The sequence below is a fragment of the Lissotriton vulgaris genome, chromosome 2_1, assembly GCF_964263255.1.
Source record: "Lissotriton vulgaris chromosome 2_1, aLisVul1.2, whole genome shotgun sequence".
NCBI classification, from domain to species: Eukaryota; Metazoa; Chordata; class Amphibia; order Caudata; family Salamandridae; genus Lissotriton; species Lissotriton vulgaris.
The window spans coordinates 810,255,980-810,271,169 of NC_141687.1; the positions used below are offsets into that span (position 1 = coordinate 810,255,980).

General features: G+C 44.2%; 1 protein-coding gene across 5 annotated transcripts; it reads left to right on the forward strand.

The window, feature by feature from the left end:
• Positions 1-459: 459 nt before the first annotated feature.
• Positions 460-14,577, forward strand: HNRNPA3 (heterogeneous nuclear ribonucleoprotein A3). Of its 5 annotated transcripts, none has more exons than XR_015308419.1 (13): positions 477-605; positions 1,340-1,462; positions 1,726-1,872; positions 1,953-2,163; positions 2,435-2,524; positions 2,836-2,952; positions 3,367-3,447; positions 3,696-3,860; positions 3,975-4,124; positions 4,551-4,629; positions 8,265-8,323; positions 12,861-12,928; positions 14,466-14,577. XR_015308419.1 is itself a non-coding variant. In XM_086956190.1 (11 exons), exons 1-10 carry the CDS (start codon positions 600-602, stop codon positions 4,613-4,615), a joined length of 1,155 nt encoding a protein of 384 aa, XP_086812316.1. In that variant the 5' UTR covers positions 460-599; the 3' UTR covers positions 4,616-4,629; positions 4,725-5,089. The 5 variants fall into 5 exon arrangements, 3 of the variants coding, with proteins under 3 accessions (XP_086812316.1, XP_086812314.1, XP_086812315.1); XR_015308420.1 differs by having other exon boundaries at positions 2,836-2,946; XM_086956190.1 differs by lacking the exons at positions 8,265-8,323; positions 12,861-12,928; positions 14,466-14,577 and adding an exon at positions 4,725-5,089 and having other exon boundaries at positions 460-605.
• The last annotated feature ends 613 nt before the right edge of the window (positions 14,578-15,190 follow it).

Genomic DNA, 15,190 nt, shown 5'->3' on the forward strand with positions numbered 1-15,190 from the left:
GCAAAGGCCATCTTAGAGTCAGGCGACATAGGGTCCAAAATAAGCTGTCAAAGTGTTGTTTCATAATGACTGACTCTAATATGGCATCCACTCCGGTTCGCATCCACCGTGTGCACGGTTCGATCTACAACATAATAAATTGAGAAAAGCTAATTCAAAAATGTACAATATAGGTTTTCTTGTTTTAACACGTTTTACTCCTCTGGCATGATTGCGGACATTGGCCGTTACAATATAAGTCCAGTTTGGGACACTTATAGTGCTGTCTAGGGTAGACATTAGCATCAGCAGCATCGGAGCGCCTCACCACATCCATTTGGCGAAAATAAAATGTACATATAAAACATGGCCGCTGCAATGACGTTGCGGGAAAAAATTAGTATACGCCTTAATTTTGTCTACTTCCTCAAAGGGCGCGCGCGAGATTTCTCGCGCCCGCCTTTTCCGGTGAGAGGTGATTGGTGCGAGCTCTTTCCTTCAAAAGGCCGTGCACGCGCTCGTTGCATTTATCACGTGTGGAAGGGATCGCCTCAGTCTCTTCTTCCTCCTCCTCCTGGGCGAACGGACTAACATCGAAGCGTCTCGCGGCACAAGCAGCAATGGACGTAAGTTTAGGCTCCCCCGGCTTTTCTCTGTTGGGTTGAAGGGTGTAGCAGACTAGTCGTGCGTCATTAACGAGCCTCAGCTATAATTTTTTTTTTTTACCTTCTCACTACCCTTCTCATTTTGCTTTTTTTGGGCACTTTTTGTTATGCGCTACACCTTTTTAAAACTGTTGCAATCTCGTGGGGAATTCCGTTTTTATTGTGGTTATCTGGAGGCGCGTTTTATTTATAATCCATAGCTTTTATAGTCGGTACTCGAGGCGTTGTGTCCGGTAACCGTGTATCTTTGCCGTCGTATGACAGTATAGGGTATTAACGCCTTTCTGCGCTATGGGCGGCGGCCGCAGTACTTCCATCTGGATTGGAAATGGCGGCGCAACCTTGCCTATGAAATGGCGGCAACGTTCGCTGAGGGCCCTCGGGGGAGGGGAGTCGTGCGCCACCGCTCACTTCCGTCTCGGCCTCCATCTTGCAATTTTCGCGCCAGAGGTGCGGCAGCTGGCTTTTCAGTCCGAGAACAAAGGCCGCTGCAACCTAGAGCCGAGTAGTCACGCCAGTTAAAACGCTGCTAGTGCCGACCTCTATGCGGTCATTGTCCCTAGCTTCGGCGCAAGCACCGCACGTGAAGACTTTGTTTAAAAGCTGTCCATATTTAATGTGTATAGCGTTTTTATTCGCTTAAAAGCTGTTTAATAGTGTATATTTATAGCGGTATTATTCGATTATCCTTACAGGGCCGTGATCCCAAGGAGCCGGAGCAGTTGAGGAAACTCTTCATCGGAGGCTTAAGCTTCGAAACAACAGACGACAGCTTAAAGGAACATTTCGAACAATGGGGGAAACTCACCGATTGCGTGGTAAGTTCTTGGACAGTAACTGCATTTTATCATATTAATATACAAAACTGCAGCGGTGACTGACCATCGTCTCCCATCAAGTGTTAGTCCTGCATTGCAATTATCCCATTTACTCGTGATGTTTAAGGTGGTTTGCATTTAGTGTTAACGGTAGGACTTGCCAGGTAGCCAGTATTCTGTTACACGAGGTACAATTTTCGCGGTGTTTTAATATCTCGTAGTCCTCTATTATATCGTGAATAATGTACTTTATTTATGCTCAGGTAATGAGGGACCCACAAACAAAACGTTCCAGAGGGTTTGGATTTGTGACTTACTCCTGCGTGGAAGAAGTTGATGCTGCAATGGCAGCTCGGCCACACAAGGTTGATGGACGTATCGTAGAACCAAAGCGAGCAGTGTCACGCGAAGTAAGTTTCGTTATTCAAGTGTCCTGTCTGCTGCTTCTTGTTTACGAAACACACCACTAAAACTGTACTTTGGTTTTCAGGACTCTGCAAGGCCTGGTGCACACTTGACAGTCAAAAAAATCTTTGTTGGGGGGATTAAAGAAGATACAGAAGAATATCATTTAAGAGACTACTTCGAAGAGTACGGAAAGATCGAAACAATAGAAGTAATGGAAGACCGCCAGAGCGGAAAGAAAAGAGGCTTCGCATTTGTAACATTCGATGACCACGATACAGTCGACAAAATTGTTGGTATGTTTATCGCACACTTATTACGGCTCTCATTATTGTGCATGCTTGACATCTGTTTGAACGATGTGGGCATGCCAGCGGAATACGTTGTAGTCACTACTTTAACGGTTGGGTGGATCTTACAAAAGATTTGATGTTAGCACTAGCTATTTATGCTGTCCCGTAACGAGGCATCTACTTGGATCTTACAAAAGATTTGATGTTAGCACTAGCTATTTATGCTGTCCCGTAACGAGGCATCTACTTATTTCCTAACTTTTTTCTTCTCCAGTTCAGAAATACCATACGATCAATGGGCATAACTGTGAAGTTAAGAAGGCACTTTCCAAACAAGAAATGCAGACGGCTGGTTCTCAAAGAGGTGAGTGAATCTGTATTCGGGCTATCATGCCACCATCTTTGTGCGGCCCATGTAACGATTATAGAATAATCTCGACCCTCCCCTCAGTGTTTATGTATCTGGGTTTTTTAAAATGCTCTTGCCGCAATCTTGACAGGCAGTAGTGAACTAATAAACCCTGTCGCACTTATCTCTGGACGGAGTTTGCTTGAGACTCCCAGGTATCCTCAAATCAATGGCCCTTCATAAGCTAGACACGTCATAGACTGAAACTAGTCTCCCCGATGGAAAAAATGCAAAATTTAGGTTCAACCTTATGGTTATGCTTGCAGGTCGTGGTGGTTCAAGCAGTTTTGGTGGTGGCCGAGAAAGCAGCTTCGGCAATGGTGGTGGTGGTGGCGGCGGCGGCAACTTCGGTGGTCGTGGAGGAGGAAACTTCAGCAGTAGGGGTTTGTCTTATTGATTGTTAACTGTAGTTTTTATAGTAAAACTGCAGGTAGTGGTAACCTTGTACGTTTTATTGTAAGTAAAGTTACTTATTACTCAACACTGAAATAGCTGTCTGTAAATGACATGACACCTAATCCTTTAGAGTAATTAGTAAAAGGCGTTTTTAAAGGTCCGAGACGTACCTACCACAGCCCTTGTGGCAATATTGGTGAATTTGAGGGTCATATGTAACCTGTGTGGTGCACATCGACATTTTTGTGCAGTAGATATATTCTCATTGGAAGGTGATCTCGTTTGTGTAAATGTGTAGTAAAATGTTCCTCTGAAGGTAATTTAGAGGGAGTAGACTATTCATGCAGCAAGTTACTTATTTTTTTCGAGGTGCGCTCACGTCGTGTTGCCTTTTATCCTAGGCCCTGGAGGCTTCGGTGGTGGAGGAGGTGGAAGCCGTGGGTACGGTGGCGGAGATGGGTACAACGGCTATGGTGGGGACGGTAAGTAGGGCACATAAGAATTGTTGTCTATGACGACCAACCGAGAGTCACATGATTAAATAAACTTAATTGCTCCGGATTTATCACTGCTCCATGGTTACGTGGTCGCAACATGCTTGTTTACAATGTTGACTCGGTGCTGAATAGCTAAGCGCCATTGTTTACCTTTGTTAGAGGGGACTAGGACGTGAGGTTGGCTGGCTTATGAGAACCATGTGATCTTGCATTGAAACGTAATATCGTTTTAGGTGGAAACTATGGAGGCGGCTCTGGCTATGGTGGTGGAAGAAGCGGTGGTTATGGTGGTAGTCCTGGTGGTTATGGGAGCCAAGGCGGTGGAGGATATGGTGGTGGTGGTAGCGGAGGCTACGATAACTACAACGAAGGAGGAAACTTTGGTGGCGGTGGAGGCGGTAAGTTTACGGTTAACTTGTTTTCAGCAATCTGTTCCTGGCTGTGTATTGGCGTGCCTGCATTTGTACCACGATAAACTGTCTAATGCTGTTTAAACGTGGTTCTTCACGCAGGTGGCTATGGGGGCAGTGGTGGCTACAACGATTTCGGAAATTATGGTGGCCAACAGCAATCCAACTATGGGCCGATGAAGGGTGGAAGCGGATTTGGAGGTGGCCGAAGTTCTGGCAGCAGTCCCTATGGTGGTGGTGGTGGAGGAGGTGGTAAGTACCATCTGAGTATCCGTTGTCTATGCGAAACTTTCTTATCCTTGATTAGAGGCTTCCGTGAGGTGTTAGCAGGTTCATGAATCCGCCAGGTAGTGTTGATGTATGCCTTGTACCTTCTGTGACTGTTCAATACGAAATGCCATGGAACACCTCATTGCTTAGGTACGGAATTGCAACTTGTAACTGGCCTTCGTAGCTTGATACTCATTCCGAAGAAGGCATTGCTTGATCGTGGTAATGCTGAGAATCTTTATGGTGTCTTGCAACCACATACAAGCTGCAAGAGGCGGTAGGCTTTTAATAACTTATATTTGAACCTCTTAAACCTGGACTTGCACAACTGGTAACTGCAAAGTCACTATTTGCTAACTGTTTTCACATTTCATAGATCTTGGTAAATTCTGGGTCTTACCCTTTTAGGTGGCTACGGAGCAGGTGGTGGAACTGGTGGTGGAAGCGGCGGATATGGTGGCAGAAGGTTTTAACAAGATGCCATAAGGTATGTTTATTAAAATAGACTTATCAGTTTTGTGACCCTTTATGTAAAACAGTTACACTGAGTGATATAATCTTTTGTCCTATGTTATTCAACAGGCTACAGTTCTTAGCAGGAGAGCGAGGAGTTGTCAGGAAAGCTGCAGGTTACTTTGAGACAGTCGTCCATGTGCATTAGGAGGAACTGTAATCTACCACAGGAGGAGCGATGATCCTAGGCAGAAAAGTTACTGCAGCTTAAACAGGAGAACCTTCTTGTTCAGGACTCATAGCCACAGTTCGCTAAAACAAAAGTGCAGCTGTTGAATACAATGTAGTGTTGATTTAGATGTACATTCCTGAGGTCTTATTTTTTTTTATCTGTTGTAGTTTGTCTTTTATTTTTTCATTACATCAGGTATATTGCCCTGTAAATTGTGCTAGTGATGTCAGGAATAAAGAAATTGAGGACTTTTTAACTTTTACGTACTTGGCAGTTGAGTTCTTCCATGAGAGTACAGAACGGGCGTTAATACCTACATTCTGTACTGCTATAAAAAACAGCGAGTGGGGCTGCGTGTTGGCTCCAGGGTGGCCCTCCCCATGTGTGATCAATTCAGGGAGTGAGCGTGAGAAGTGGGCCATGACCTTGCCGTAGCAAGTTAACTGTCCCAATTGCGTTTAATGCCTCCAAATGGCAACTAGTTAAAACAGAAGCTGTGACAATGAATCAAACGCTATGGGCAGTTGAAACAAAAACGGATTGTGATCTCACTAGTCAACTCGAGTGTCTGGCGCTGAAGAGCAAGTATGTGTGTTCGTTTGATAGTTCTGGCTGTGAGTCCACGTTGCACCTACAGTTGCTATTTTACTGTCTTGTAATACTATACTAGGTCTGTAGACGTGATGTGACGACCTGTTTTCTCCCAAAACTTGTTTATCCCATACCACGGTGGCATTCTTACGCTCTTATTTTAAAAATAAACTTGGTTTAGTCCCTAGTCTTAAAGATATGCCATTCCAGCATAATGTTTCTGTCAGTTTAGACCATAAGTACAAGATTGATCAACTTAGCACGGGAAAAACCTCCATGAATGATATAAGTAACTCCTATAAAATGGTAAATTTGGCCACATTAAATGCATAAATAGGCTGGCTCTTAGCATTGAGGGGGGGTCCAGGCCTTAACCCCAGCCTCATCCAGCAGCCCTGTCTAATCAACGGTTTAAAGATATACCCAATAGTGCCTACAGCCGACGCTGCCCTATTTCGCAAGTGCGATCGCCATGGGGGTGGAACTGGCTTAGTAAGTTGCCCCGTTTGAGCAGATTTGTACACACCATGCAAAGCAAGCGATTTGCTTACTTGTGGGTGATTTGGACCGAATTTGTAGTGTACGGCGCCAATGGAAGCCCTACTGACAGGAACGCCCCAAGCCTGCTTGAACTGCATAGTGGCAATGACTTACTGATGGTTTAACACATGTTAATTGGGCTGTGCCTTCGACAAGCTTTTGGGGCATGGGTTATACGTAAGATTATACCTGGTAGCACTGCTATTTAAGTTGGCTGGTAAGGTGACTTTCCAATAATTGCCCCCTAATAGTTGACTATCTGGGAGACAACTGAGGTGGGGGGAGTAGCAAATCTAGCTAATACTAGATAGACTTTAATTGGTAGCCTAAAATGCTCCTGGTATTGGTTACACGAGTTTTGTATCAGAACATGCCATTGTAGTCTCGTACATACAAGGCATAGCTGATATCCTGGGTCATTTGCTTTCATCACATCATGGGGCTAGGTCAGGTAACTTGATCCATTTGTAGATCACTCCAATGGATGGGTGCCCTTGGGCTCTCTTCCTCCCCCCCCCCCCAGTTTGAAAACTGGTATGCTCGCATGTGGTATGCATGTAGTCTGTTTACTTGGTCGAGTGTGGGAGAATCACCTATCTACCGAATGTGGCACGACCTGCTTCAATAGTTGTTAATGCCCTAACCATATCGTGCGTCAAATGTGGCGCTTCCTTGCAAGAGTTACGTTGGTCTGGTTGGGTATGTAACCGAGGTGATGGCTGGGTGTTCACCGGTATCAATCAACCTGGGACTACGTGTTTCACCTAAAGCTCTAGGGTGTCACTTAATTTAATCTAAGGCATGCGATTCCAAATCTGCGTGGGATTAGAATCTAGTACCAGACCTCTGCAGTACAAGTTGTCAAATTTAAACTCGACTCCACGGATACCCCTAGTTGGACTACTGTAATTGGATGGCTATTTCCGCCATCTTTTTTCAAGCAGACCAGTAACTGTACCTATACTTCAATCCACCAGTGCTGGTTGACATAGCCCACGGGGTGGTGTCCAACTGACCATTGTCTACACTTTCATAAATCCAAACCATTTTGCTCTTTTTTTGGGCTATGGTTTTGTATGAGCTAAAAGTGAAGGTTTTCTAGAGCAAATCTTAGCCATTTGCTGAGCAGCCACTGACTTGAGCGTGGATTTACTATTTATATCCTGACCACATGCAGTCCTCGTACCGGTGAGCCGCTTCTCCAAACACATTTCACCCTCGTGCTGGATTTGAAGGTAATTCACACGTCCCCTTGTAATGCTCCAAATGGTCAGGGTTATGATGGTACCGGTTTAGACTATCGTTTAAAAACGCAATGGACGTGGGTGTTACGTGATATAAGCTGGGTATAGAATACTCTGGAATGGGTGGCAATTTCAAGGATGAATCGACCCAACGTTTCAGTTTTCATTTGGGGAGGAGGGGGACTAGTGAGCTTAAACCAAGGATGGAAAGCGCCTTTCGCTCGTCCTCTTCCGACGTGTCCCCAAATCCACTGTACCAAGTGCTGTTATGTAGCCGCACCTCTAGTGCGTAGTAATGCTGCAGTACTCTGAGGCAAATAGGCGTGCTGGTGCATTTGAGGGAAGTTTTCGTGTTTACGACTTGTGGGGAAATGTATCTGGGTTGCAGAAACCGGGTACTGGTTGTGCGTGTGACTTAGTATAGAAAAGGTGTTAACCCTATACCCAAGAGGTTGAGGATGGGTTTCTTACACCTAAGGTGCGAGTGTTACATTTTCAAACTTCTGGTGCGCTGCTGCTCTAGCAGTAAACTACAAAAGTTGCGGCATTGTCATGCTTGCTTTCAAAACGACAATCGTGGGAAGGATAGTGTCCTTCCATCTTGTACATGAATATGCTGCTTTCCAATGCTTTATGTTCATCAAAGAGCCAAGAAATGCCTTGTACTGTGAACCTCAAATGTGCGTGCGACTCTTTTAGAAAGTGGATCAAAGGAGAGCCAATAGAACAGGAGGCCGAAGTGAAGTCACTAATTTAAAGACACGAAAGGCAGCAGAAGCAGCTTCAAGTTCCTGAGAAGAGCGAGCCATATTGTGATGTAGTGGGCATCCTTCCCCCAAACTAGTTAATCCACTTGTCACAGCTGAAATATGGAGGAGTCTAGCCGAGGCCATCACCTTTTGGAGTCTTCTTGAGTGATAGCTACTTCAGGTGACAGTAGGTCTAGCATATCGACCGAAAAGGAAGGGCTATAAGTATAGGTAAGGTCTGCCTACTTTTTTTCCCAGAACTTGTATGCCTTATGGGACATAGTAGTGGTTATGGTTCTATTTCTTTTCACAGGGACAACGATTTGCTCGTGTGGCTGGATTGGCAGGACTACTCTGATGGCTTCGGCTAAGGTAAGACTTGCCATGCTTCTAGTTATTGGGTCAAGATGTCAATGATTGTGGTAAATCATTATGCCAACCTCGTCCACTTGTTCGAACGGGCACTAGGCCTGTACAGGTAGTGTTAAGATTGCCTCAGTGTAGTTGCGTGAGAGGACAGGTTAGGTCCATGGATGTGCAGGGCTTTGTATGTGGATCAGCATCTAGATTTGACCACTGCATAGGCACCCATTGTAGCATTGTTTGAGTTAGGCGGCAGTTTCTCGCCAAGTCGGTGATGCTTTTGTCGTGCATCTGTGGGAGTTGGCCATAGGGGTGGTTTCCAATAGCAAGATTATGAGCTGGGTGTCAGTGGTTTAGGATATAAAGTCCGTCTGTTCCGGCCATATTGGGTGGGGTTTATGTAGGGCTGAGCCATGTGGAACTTAGCAGATCTTGGGTGAAATGAGGTAGGTGGATCTACGAGTCCTTATGGAGGACGCCCAGACTTATAGTGCCATTGACAAACGTCTACTCCTTGGCTGTTTTACCTACAGACAAATTGCTAGACCAGCTAAAACTGCCTCCAGTAAAATTTCATCTGGAATTTCTTGGGGGGCTTGATATAGATAGCGGAGTAATTGAAAGTGCACTGGACTCCCCAAGTGCCATAGCAAAAGCTTTCCTTGCCAGTGATCCTTCACTTCATTGTGCCTCTTGCAATATTTCCATTTTGGGCAAAACACTCCATTTTCCTTAAACTTATTTTGTGTGAAACGCATTTAAAATATACGTTTTCGTTTTTAGTAAGTTCAGTCTCCCAAAATCAGCTTGTCATTTTAATTGAGCACTACATGCTTCACATTGACTGACTGATTTGAATGCTCAAGTATTAGTCATAATCCATGGCATAGAGGATAACTGTATAATGCCAATGCCTGCCAGTATTCAATTGTGCCAAGGCTGGACACCATAAGGACAAGGATGGCTGCCATATTAGTCATGGCTGTTATTACACAAGGGGCAGCCGCAATTGTACCCAAATAGTCATTCTCTTAATGTCGTTGATGGCTGCCAGTATACCACAACTAGACCAAGAATACCCAAAATAGTTCCAAATGGCCATAATTAAGCAATTTCGCACTATTGTCATGAACTGGCAATATTGTGCACATACAAGCCCATATGATTGGGGGTGGGGGCGGAGCTAGCATGCCCATTGGTAGCCTTTGACACCAGGTGTAGCTTACAGGGAGCAACAGTGTTTATAATGGATGCACAAAAATATGAACAGGCTCTGCTCAGTGTCGTAGCTTTCCTCAGCCATTGGCTGCCCATGCACCTTAAAGACACATGCACTCGTGACTCCTGCAGTCCCACACTTTAGTGAGACACACCTGGTGAAATTGCTAAAGCGGGGACTACCACATGGCCCATCACCTTGTGGCTTAGGCCGAGACTGGATAAAGATGGCCGTGTGGCAGACTCAGTAGGCTGACACTCTTTGGTAATGGGAGTCCCTGCTGCAGGCTGGAATATCTTCAGATGAGCAGTGCTGCTTTTTTTTTTTTTATAAATGCTTGGTCTCAGCATAGACTGAATGAGATACGTTGATTGACTTCACCTCTTAGTTACTTTGGGGGCTACTCCCGAGCTACTTGTTGGGGGACCCGAGGTCTAGTAGCTCTGTAGTACCTCGTTTACCGGGCTGCCTTCGTGGGGCATACTGTCCGCACACCTTGACGGCTTCACCTTTGCACACATTATTCATGGGCAAAGATGAGCAAGCATTCCCTAGTCTGCATGGGGCCACGCCCCTTGGCAAATGAGGGAGAGCACTCTCCGATGACGCGGACGCTACCTATATTGCTGAAGTGGCCGCACATTTTGTGCCATGTCCCCTAGGGCAGTGTTTCCCAAACTGTGGTCCGCGGACCCCCAGGGGTCCATGACACATTCCCAGGGGGTCCGCAGGCAGCAATTTTAAAAGCACTGCAAAGTATCTTGTTTAGTTAGCAGTTTTCAAAGTACAATAAAAGTGTCGAGATGACGCCAGTGATTAATGTCCCTGCTGGAGAGAGATGAGTTTTTTCTGGTGGCAGCTTTGACTTATCCAATGTAGCACAGAGGGTTAATATGCCAACTGCAAGGAAGTGTACCATGAATTTTAAGAAACAGTATTTTATGTGCATAGGTCAGTGGGTTACTGCTTTTGTCACAGGGATTATTTTGTTACTCGGCAGTTTATAAGTGACAGTTGTAATCTAGCAAATAGACCTATAAACTTTCATCAAAGAGCTGCTTGCAAACTGTAAGGTATAAGTTAGTAACTAATGTTTTTCCCAGTCTTTCATTATCCTGATGCTGCTAAAAAGGTCTATTTGGGTGGAAATGCATTTTTATTGTTAGTCAATGCTAACCCCTGTGTTATTTTCTGAATCCTGGGTTTGTGCTTCTCCAGAACAAGCACTATTTAAAAATGCCTACCAGTATGAATGACATGTGAATACTACACCTCGTAGTCCCCTTTGCCTTATGTAACATTTTCTATATACTGAATTACATGTGTGATTCACTGTCTCTATGTGTGTAATGTAAAGTGCTCTGACATCCTACAATGGTATGAGAGATGCTATAAAAAATTAAATACACATGACAGAGCGGGGCTATGGAGAGATGAGAAGCACTGTTGGAGGGTGATAGTGGGGGAATCATTGAAGAACCCCCAGAAAGATTGTTGTATTCTGGTGCAAAGTCAGGTTTTTATTTACTATTCTTTAAAAGCTACTATAATTCAATATATAATGATGTGTTGCTTGGGGGGAGAGCCACCCATAGGCCCCTTTGTAGTGGTCAGGCTCACTCACTGCACTCAGTGTGCACCGTATGGGGACTGGTCTGAAATCATTTGCCAAGGGCTGCTTTGGGTTTCCAGTCTGGCCCTGGCAGGAGCAGGAGCCTCGTACTGCGAAATAAAGCCAACCATTGAAAAGTTAGTCACGGAGACGCAGCACCAACCTTCCCATTAACTTTTTTTGTTTTCTTGCAAATTCTTTCATTATAAAATACAACAGAAGTGGCTAAGAGTGTTATTCGCCTCCTTGGCTTAACAACACACTCCGCCACTTCAGAAATGCAGGGCTGCACCATATTTACAAGAATATGGTGCAGCCCTGCGTTTCCCCTGCGCTGGCGCTACACTTAACTGGGGAAGATTGTTTATGTACAGGAAGGTCCCCCTTCCTGCACATAAACAATCTTGAAGTGTCGTTTTGTCACTTCTATGTGTGCTGCTTAATGCAGCACACATGAAAGTTATAAAATGGCATTTTTTTAAAAACGATTGAGGTGCAGGAATGGTCACCTTCCTGAAGATAAACAATCCAAGGCGTTTTGCAAAAACGAGTAGAAATGAAGCATTTCTCCTTGTTTCGCCAAGTTAAGACCCGGTTGTCCCTGGTCTCAATTTTGGCGCTGCCTCCCATTTACGCTGCCCTTGTAAATAGGGGGCAGCGTCAAAATCAATGGGTGTTGCAGGGGAAACACCCACCGCAACACCCACTGCCCACCCCTTTAACGCTAAGCATTGGGTGAAAGGGGGGCTTATTTACAAGGCAGCGATAAGCCACGTTAAGTGGCTTAACGCTGCCTTGTAAATAAGGCAAAGCCCCTATCGCCACGGGAGCGTTGCAAAAAGTGATTTTCCATGGTGCTAGGGACTTGTAAATATTTTCCTAAAATCATTAGTAATTCGAGTATTTGTTTTGTGTGCACACATGTGTTCATTTTTTTCGCATTACTGTTTTAATATTTGAAATTTAAATCCTACAAATTGCTTGGGGGTCCCCGCCTTCCAGTGGTGATTTAATGGGGGTCCTCAGCAGTCGAAAGTTTGGGAACCACTGCCCTAGGGGGTTTGTAAAGTGGGCATAAACACTGGTTGTGCCCCCCCCGGTGGCATCTGTTTAATTCATCCCCTGGTTTCTGGGATAAGCGTTGCGGGCTACCTTTGTTTCAGAGCTGGACCCAGGCCTGTTTCTTGGGACTGAATGCTAGCACCTTGAGGTGCTGTGCCCTGACCTCTGATCAAACTGGTGCAGATAGACCCTTGCCTTTTACTCCGCTCAACCACGGTGGAAGGATCAGAGTAGGGTCACATGGTGACACCTTGCCATGGTTCGTCTCTGGGGCCCTTGGCACGCAGCCAATCGATAGCTGCTCCTTGCATAGATTTCCCCTCAATTATTCATTAATTTCCCCCTTTGAAATCTTCAGTGAAGTAGTATCTGAATTGGTTGCCTTAGGGCCTGCTTAGTTTAAAATTTATGATCTGGGTTGCCGAAAATTGAGTTTGTCACAAAGTTACTGTTAGAAATATGACTTAACTCGCGGTCTCCCTTTCACCCAACCGTTCGTTTTAATTAAATACATGAATGAGTGAATTTAGTTCAACCCCATGCGTGCTTACAATGTTCATTGTCTGAAAATGTATTTTAAATAACCTGTTTTCATATCTTTGTAATTTTCCTTTGCTCTTGTTTGATATGTATGCATCGTCATTCTTTTACAGTTACCACCAGTGTGAAATTGAAGGTCAATGCTCTGGTCCAAGTCGCATACTCTTTCCTCAGACCGCAGGTATTGCGATGGAAATATGGCAAAGTTGATGCATGCATTTTCACTTTCAAAACTAAATTGTAGCTTACCTTCACTTAGCTCAACCCCGCTTAAGCATCACTGCTCAATTGGTTTCATTATGCACACGTTGGTTCAAAAAATGACAGCCACTTAGAACAAATCCATATTGGGGGGGGGGGGGGGGGGGGTGGAAAGAACAAATCCATATTGGGGGGGGGGGGGGGGTGGAATTGCTCGTTCGTAGTTCCCATCCATGCGTTTGTGGGACAGAATGAGCACAGGTATGCCATATATTGTGTAAGAAGCTGAGATGATTTTAGGTTTTCTTGTTGAGTCTAGTTGCTTAAGGGTTTTAATGGTGAGACTATTTTGTGAATCGTGGTTTGGGCTGTCACCATTTTCGAAACTAGTACAAACTCATGGCTCAGGCTTTAATCTGCCTGGGATACCCCATGATTTTGGGCCTGGTTTTGCAAAGTCGTGGTGAATTATAGTATGCATCTGGTATTGCTACCATCTGGCAAACTTACCAATAGCAAATCCCAAGGCACAATCTGCAACGTTTGCAAAACACAAAGGTTCTTAACTCGTTTTTTTGTCTACAGAAATTGGGATTTCAGGTTGACCCCTCAAAATTAGGCCTGGCAAATTATGATTGCGCTACCAGTAACTCCCAGGCTATTTGGTGTAGCTTGCTCTATGGCAATGTTGAACTACGTGCCCATCTCCTAATGCTGCACTTTAAAAAACTGAGTCTGGTTTTGTCACGAGTTCTCCCTTTCTCCTGCTGCTACTTTTAAGAAGCCACTGTGAATCTGATTACTACCCTGCATCGTAGAGAGGGTCCCTAAATCTATAATTTTTTCCCCTTATCTTTGCTTTCCTTTTTCCTCGTCTCAATCTTCTTGATTGGTCACATCTTCCTTAGTCACTTTTCTGTCCTTGACAACTTTCTATCCCTCCTTGCCTATCTCTTTAATTTCTTGCCATCTCTCGCCACCTTTCCGTATCTTTTTCTGTTTTTTCTTCAGTCCTTTTTATTTTTTCACTCCTGTAATTCTCGTCTTCTCATTACTTCCTATCTTTCATTTCACTTTTTCTCCTACCTTCCCTCACTCCAATGTCTAGCTTCTACTTTCCTCTTGTGTAAATCTGTCTAGATATTGCCTAATACATTAGGCAATATCTCAGAGGTAGCTTGCCAACTGAAGGTTGGAGGCTCCTATTCCTATAGTCATCTGGAATTGGACTGTCAGTCTCATATCTGAGCCAATAGCTGTAGCAGTTGCGCTTAATTTTCCGTTTTTAAAAGTCGCTTTAAAGTTCCCTTAAATAGGCAGTTTCTCACCTGTTTGGCTATGTCTATGGAGACAATAGGTTACAGCATGCCATTGTAACATTGTTTCAGTTACTCATTTTAAATGCAGATTATTTAAAACCTGGTTCATGTGGGTTTCTTTTTTGTTAAATTTGTGCCTGATAAGTTAACATTTGGAGACCGTGAGAATTTTAGTAATCAGTTTTTCTTTCCATGTAGATAAAGAATTGATGGAAATATCTTCTACAGTGGCTGACTATTCATGAGGATGGCATTCTACGTGGGAAGGAAGCTGTCATTTTTATTCAATAAAATATTTTTATCTACATTCGCTCTTAGTCTGGTGCCCTCTATTTGAAGTACCCCTCAATGTATCCAGGTTGAGGTTACCCCTTTGTTATGAGCATAATGTTGGCTGATTGGGGGCATATGACGATTGGAAGTGCTGTACAGATGTGGTCATCCTTCAAGAATTTTACTACTTGGGGATTAGCTAGCCTATGCTTAGTCGTTGCACAAAACCTATAAAGCAATCTGGGGCATGATGAAAGGAGGGGTAGAGTAGGCGAGATTGAGTTATTTTGGGGAACAGTAGTTGTATGGGGTGTAGAGGATATAAATGTATTGGGGGAGAGGGTAGTGCATTGAAGAGAGTAGTAAAAAAGTTTGAGATGAGTCAGTTGGGCTAGAAGATATATTAAGAGAAGTATAGGCTGAGAAATAGGGTAGTGCATTGGAAATGCTAAATTTAAAAGAGTTATAAATGGCTTGATCCAGAAGTACATTGAAAGTATATAGATGCATAAAGGAGGTAAATATATGCAGATTAAAGATTGATCGCAGTACACGAGAAATAGGTAGTGCATTCTATATCCTTTTTTCAGGAGAAAAGCAAGACACAGATCTAAGTACATGGAGGTACATAGATGCAAGTAAATGTAGAC

Coding starts and splice junctions, on each gene's coding strand:
- HNRNPA3 (XM_086956190.1), top strand. Junction 1,873..1,952: donor AGCGAGCAGTGTCACGCGAA/GTAAGTTTCGTT, acceptor TTTGGTTTTCAG/GACTCTGCAAGGCCTGGTGC. Junction 4,125..4,550: donor TGGTGGTGGTGGAGGAGGTG/GTAAGTACCATC, acceptor TTACCCTTTTAG/GTGGCTACGGAGCAGGTGGT.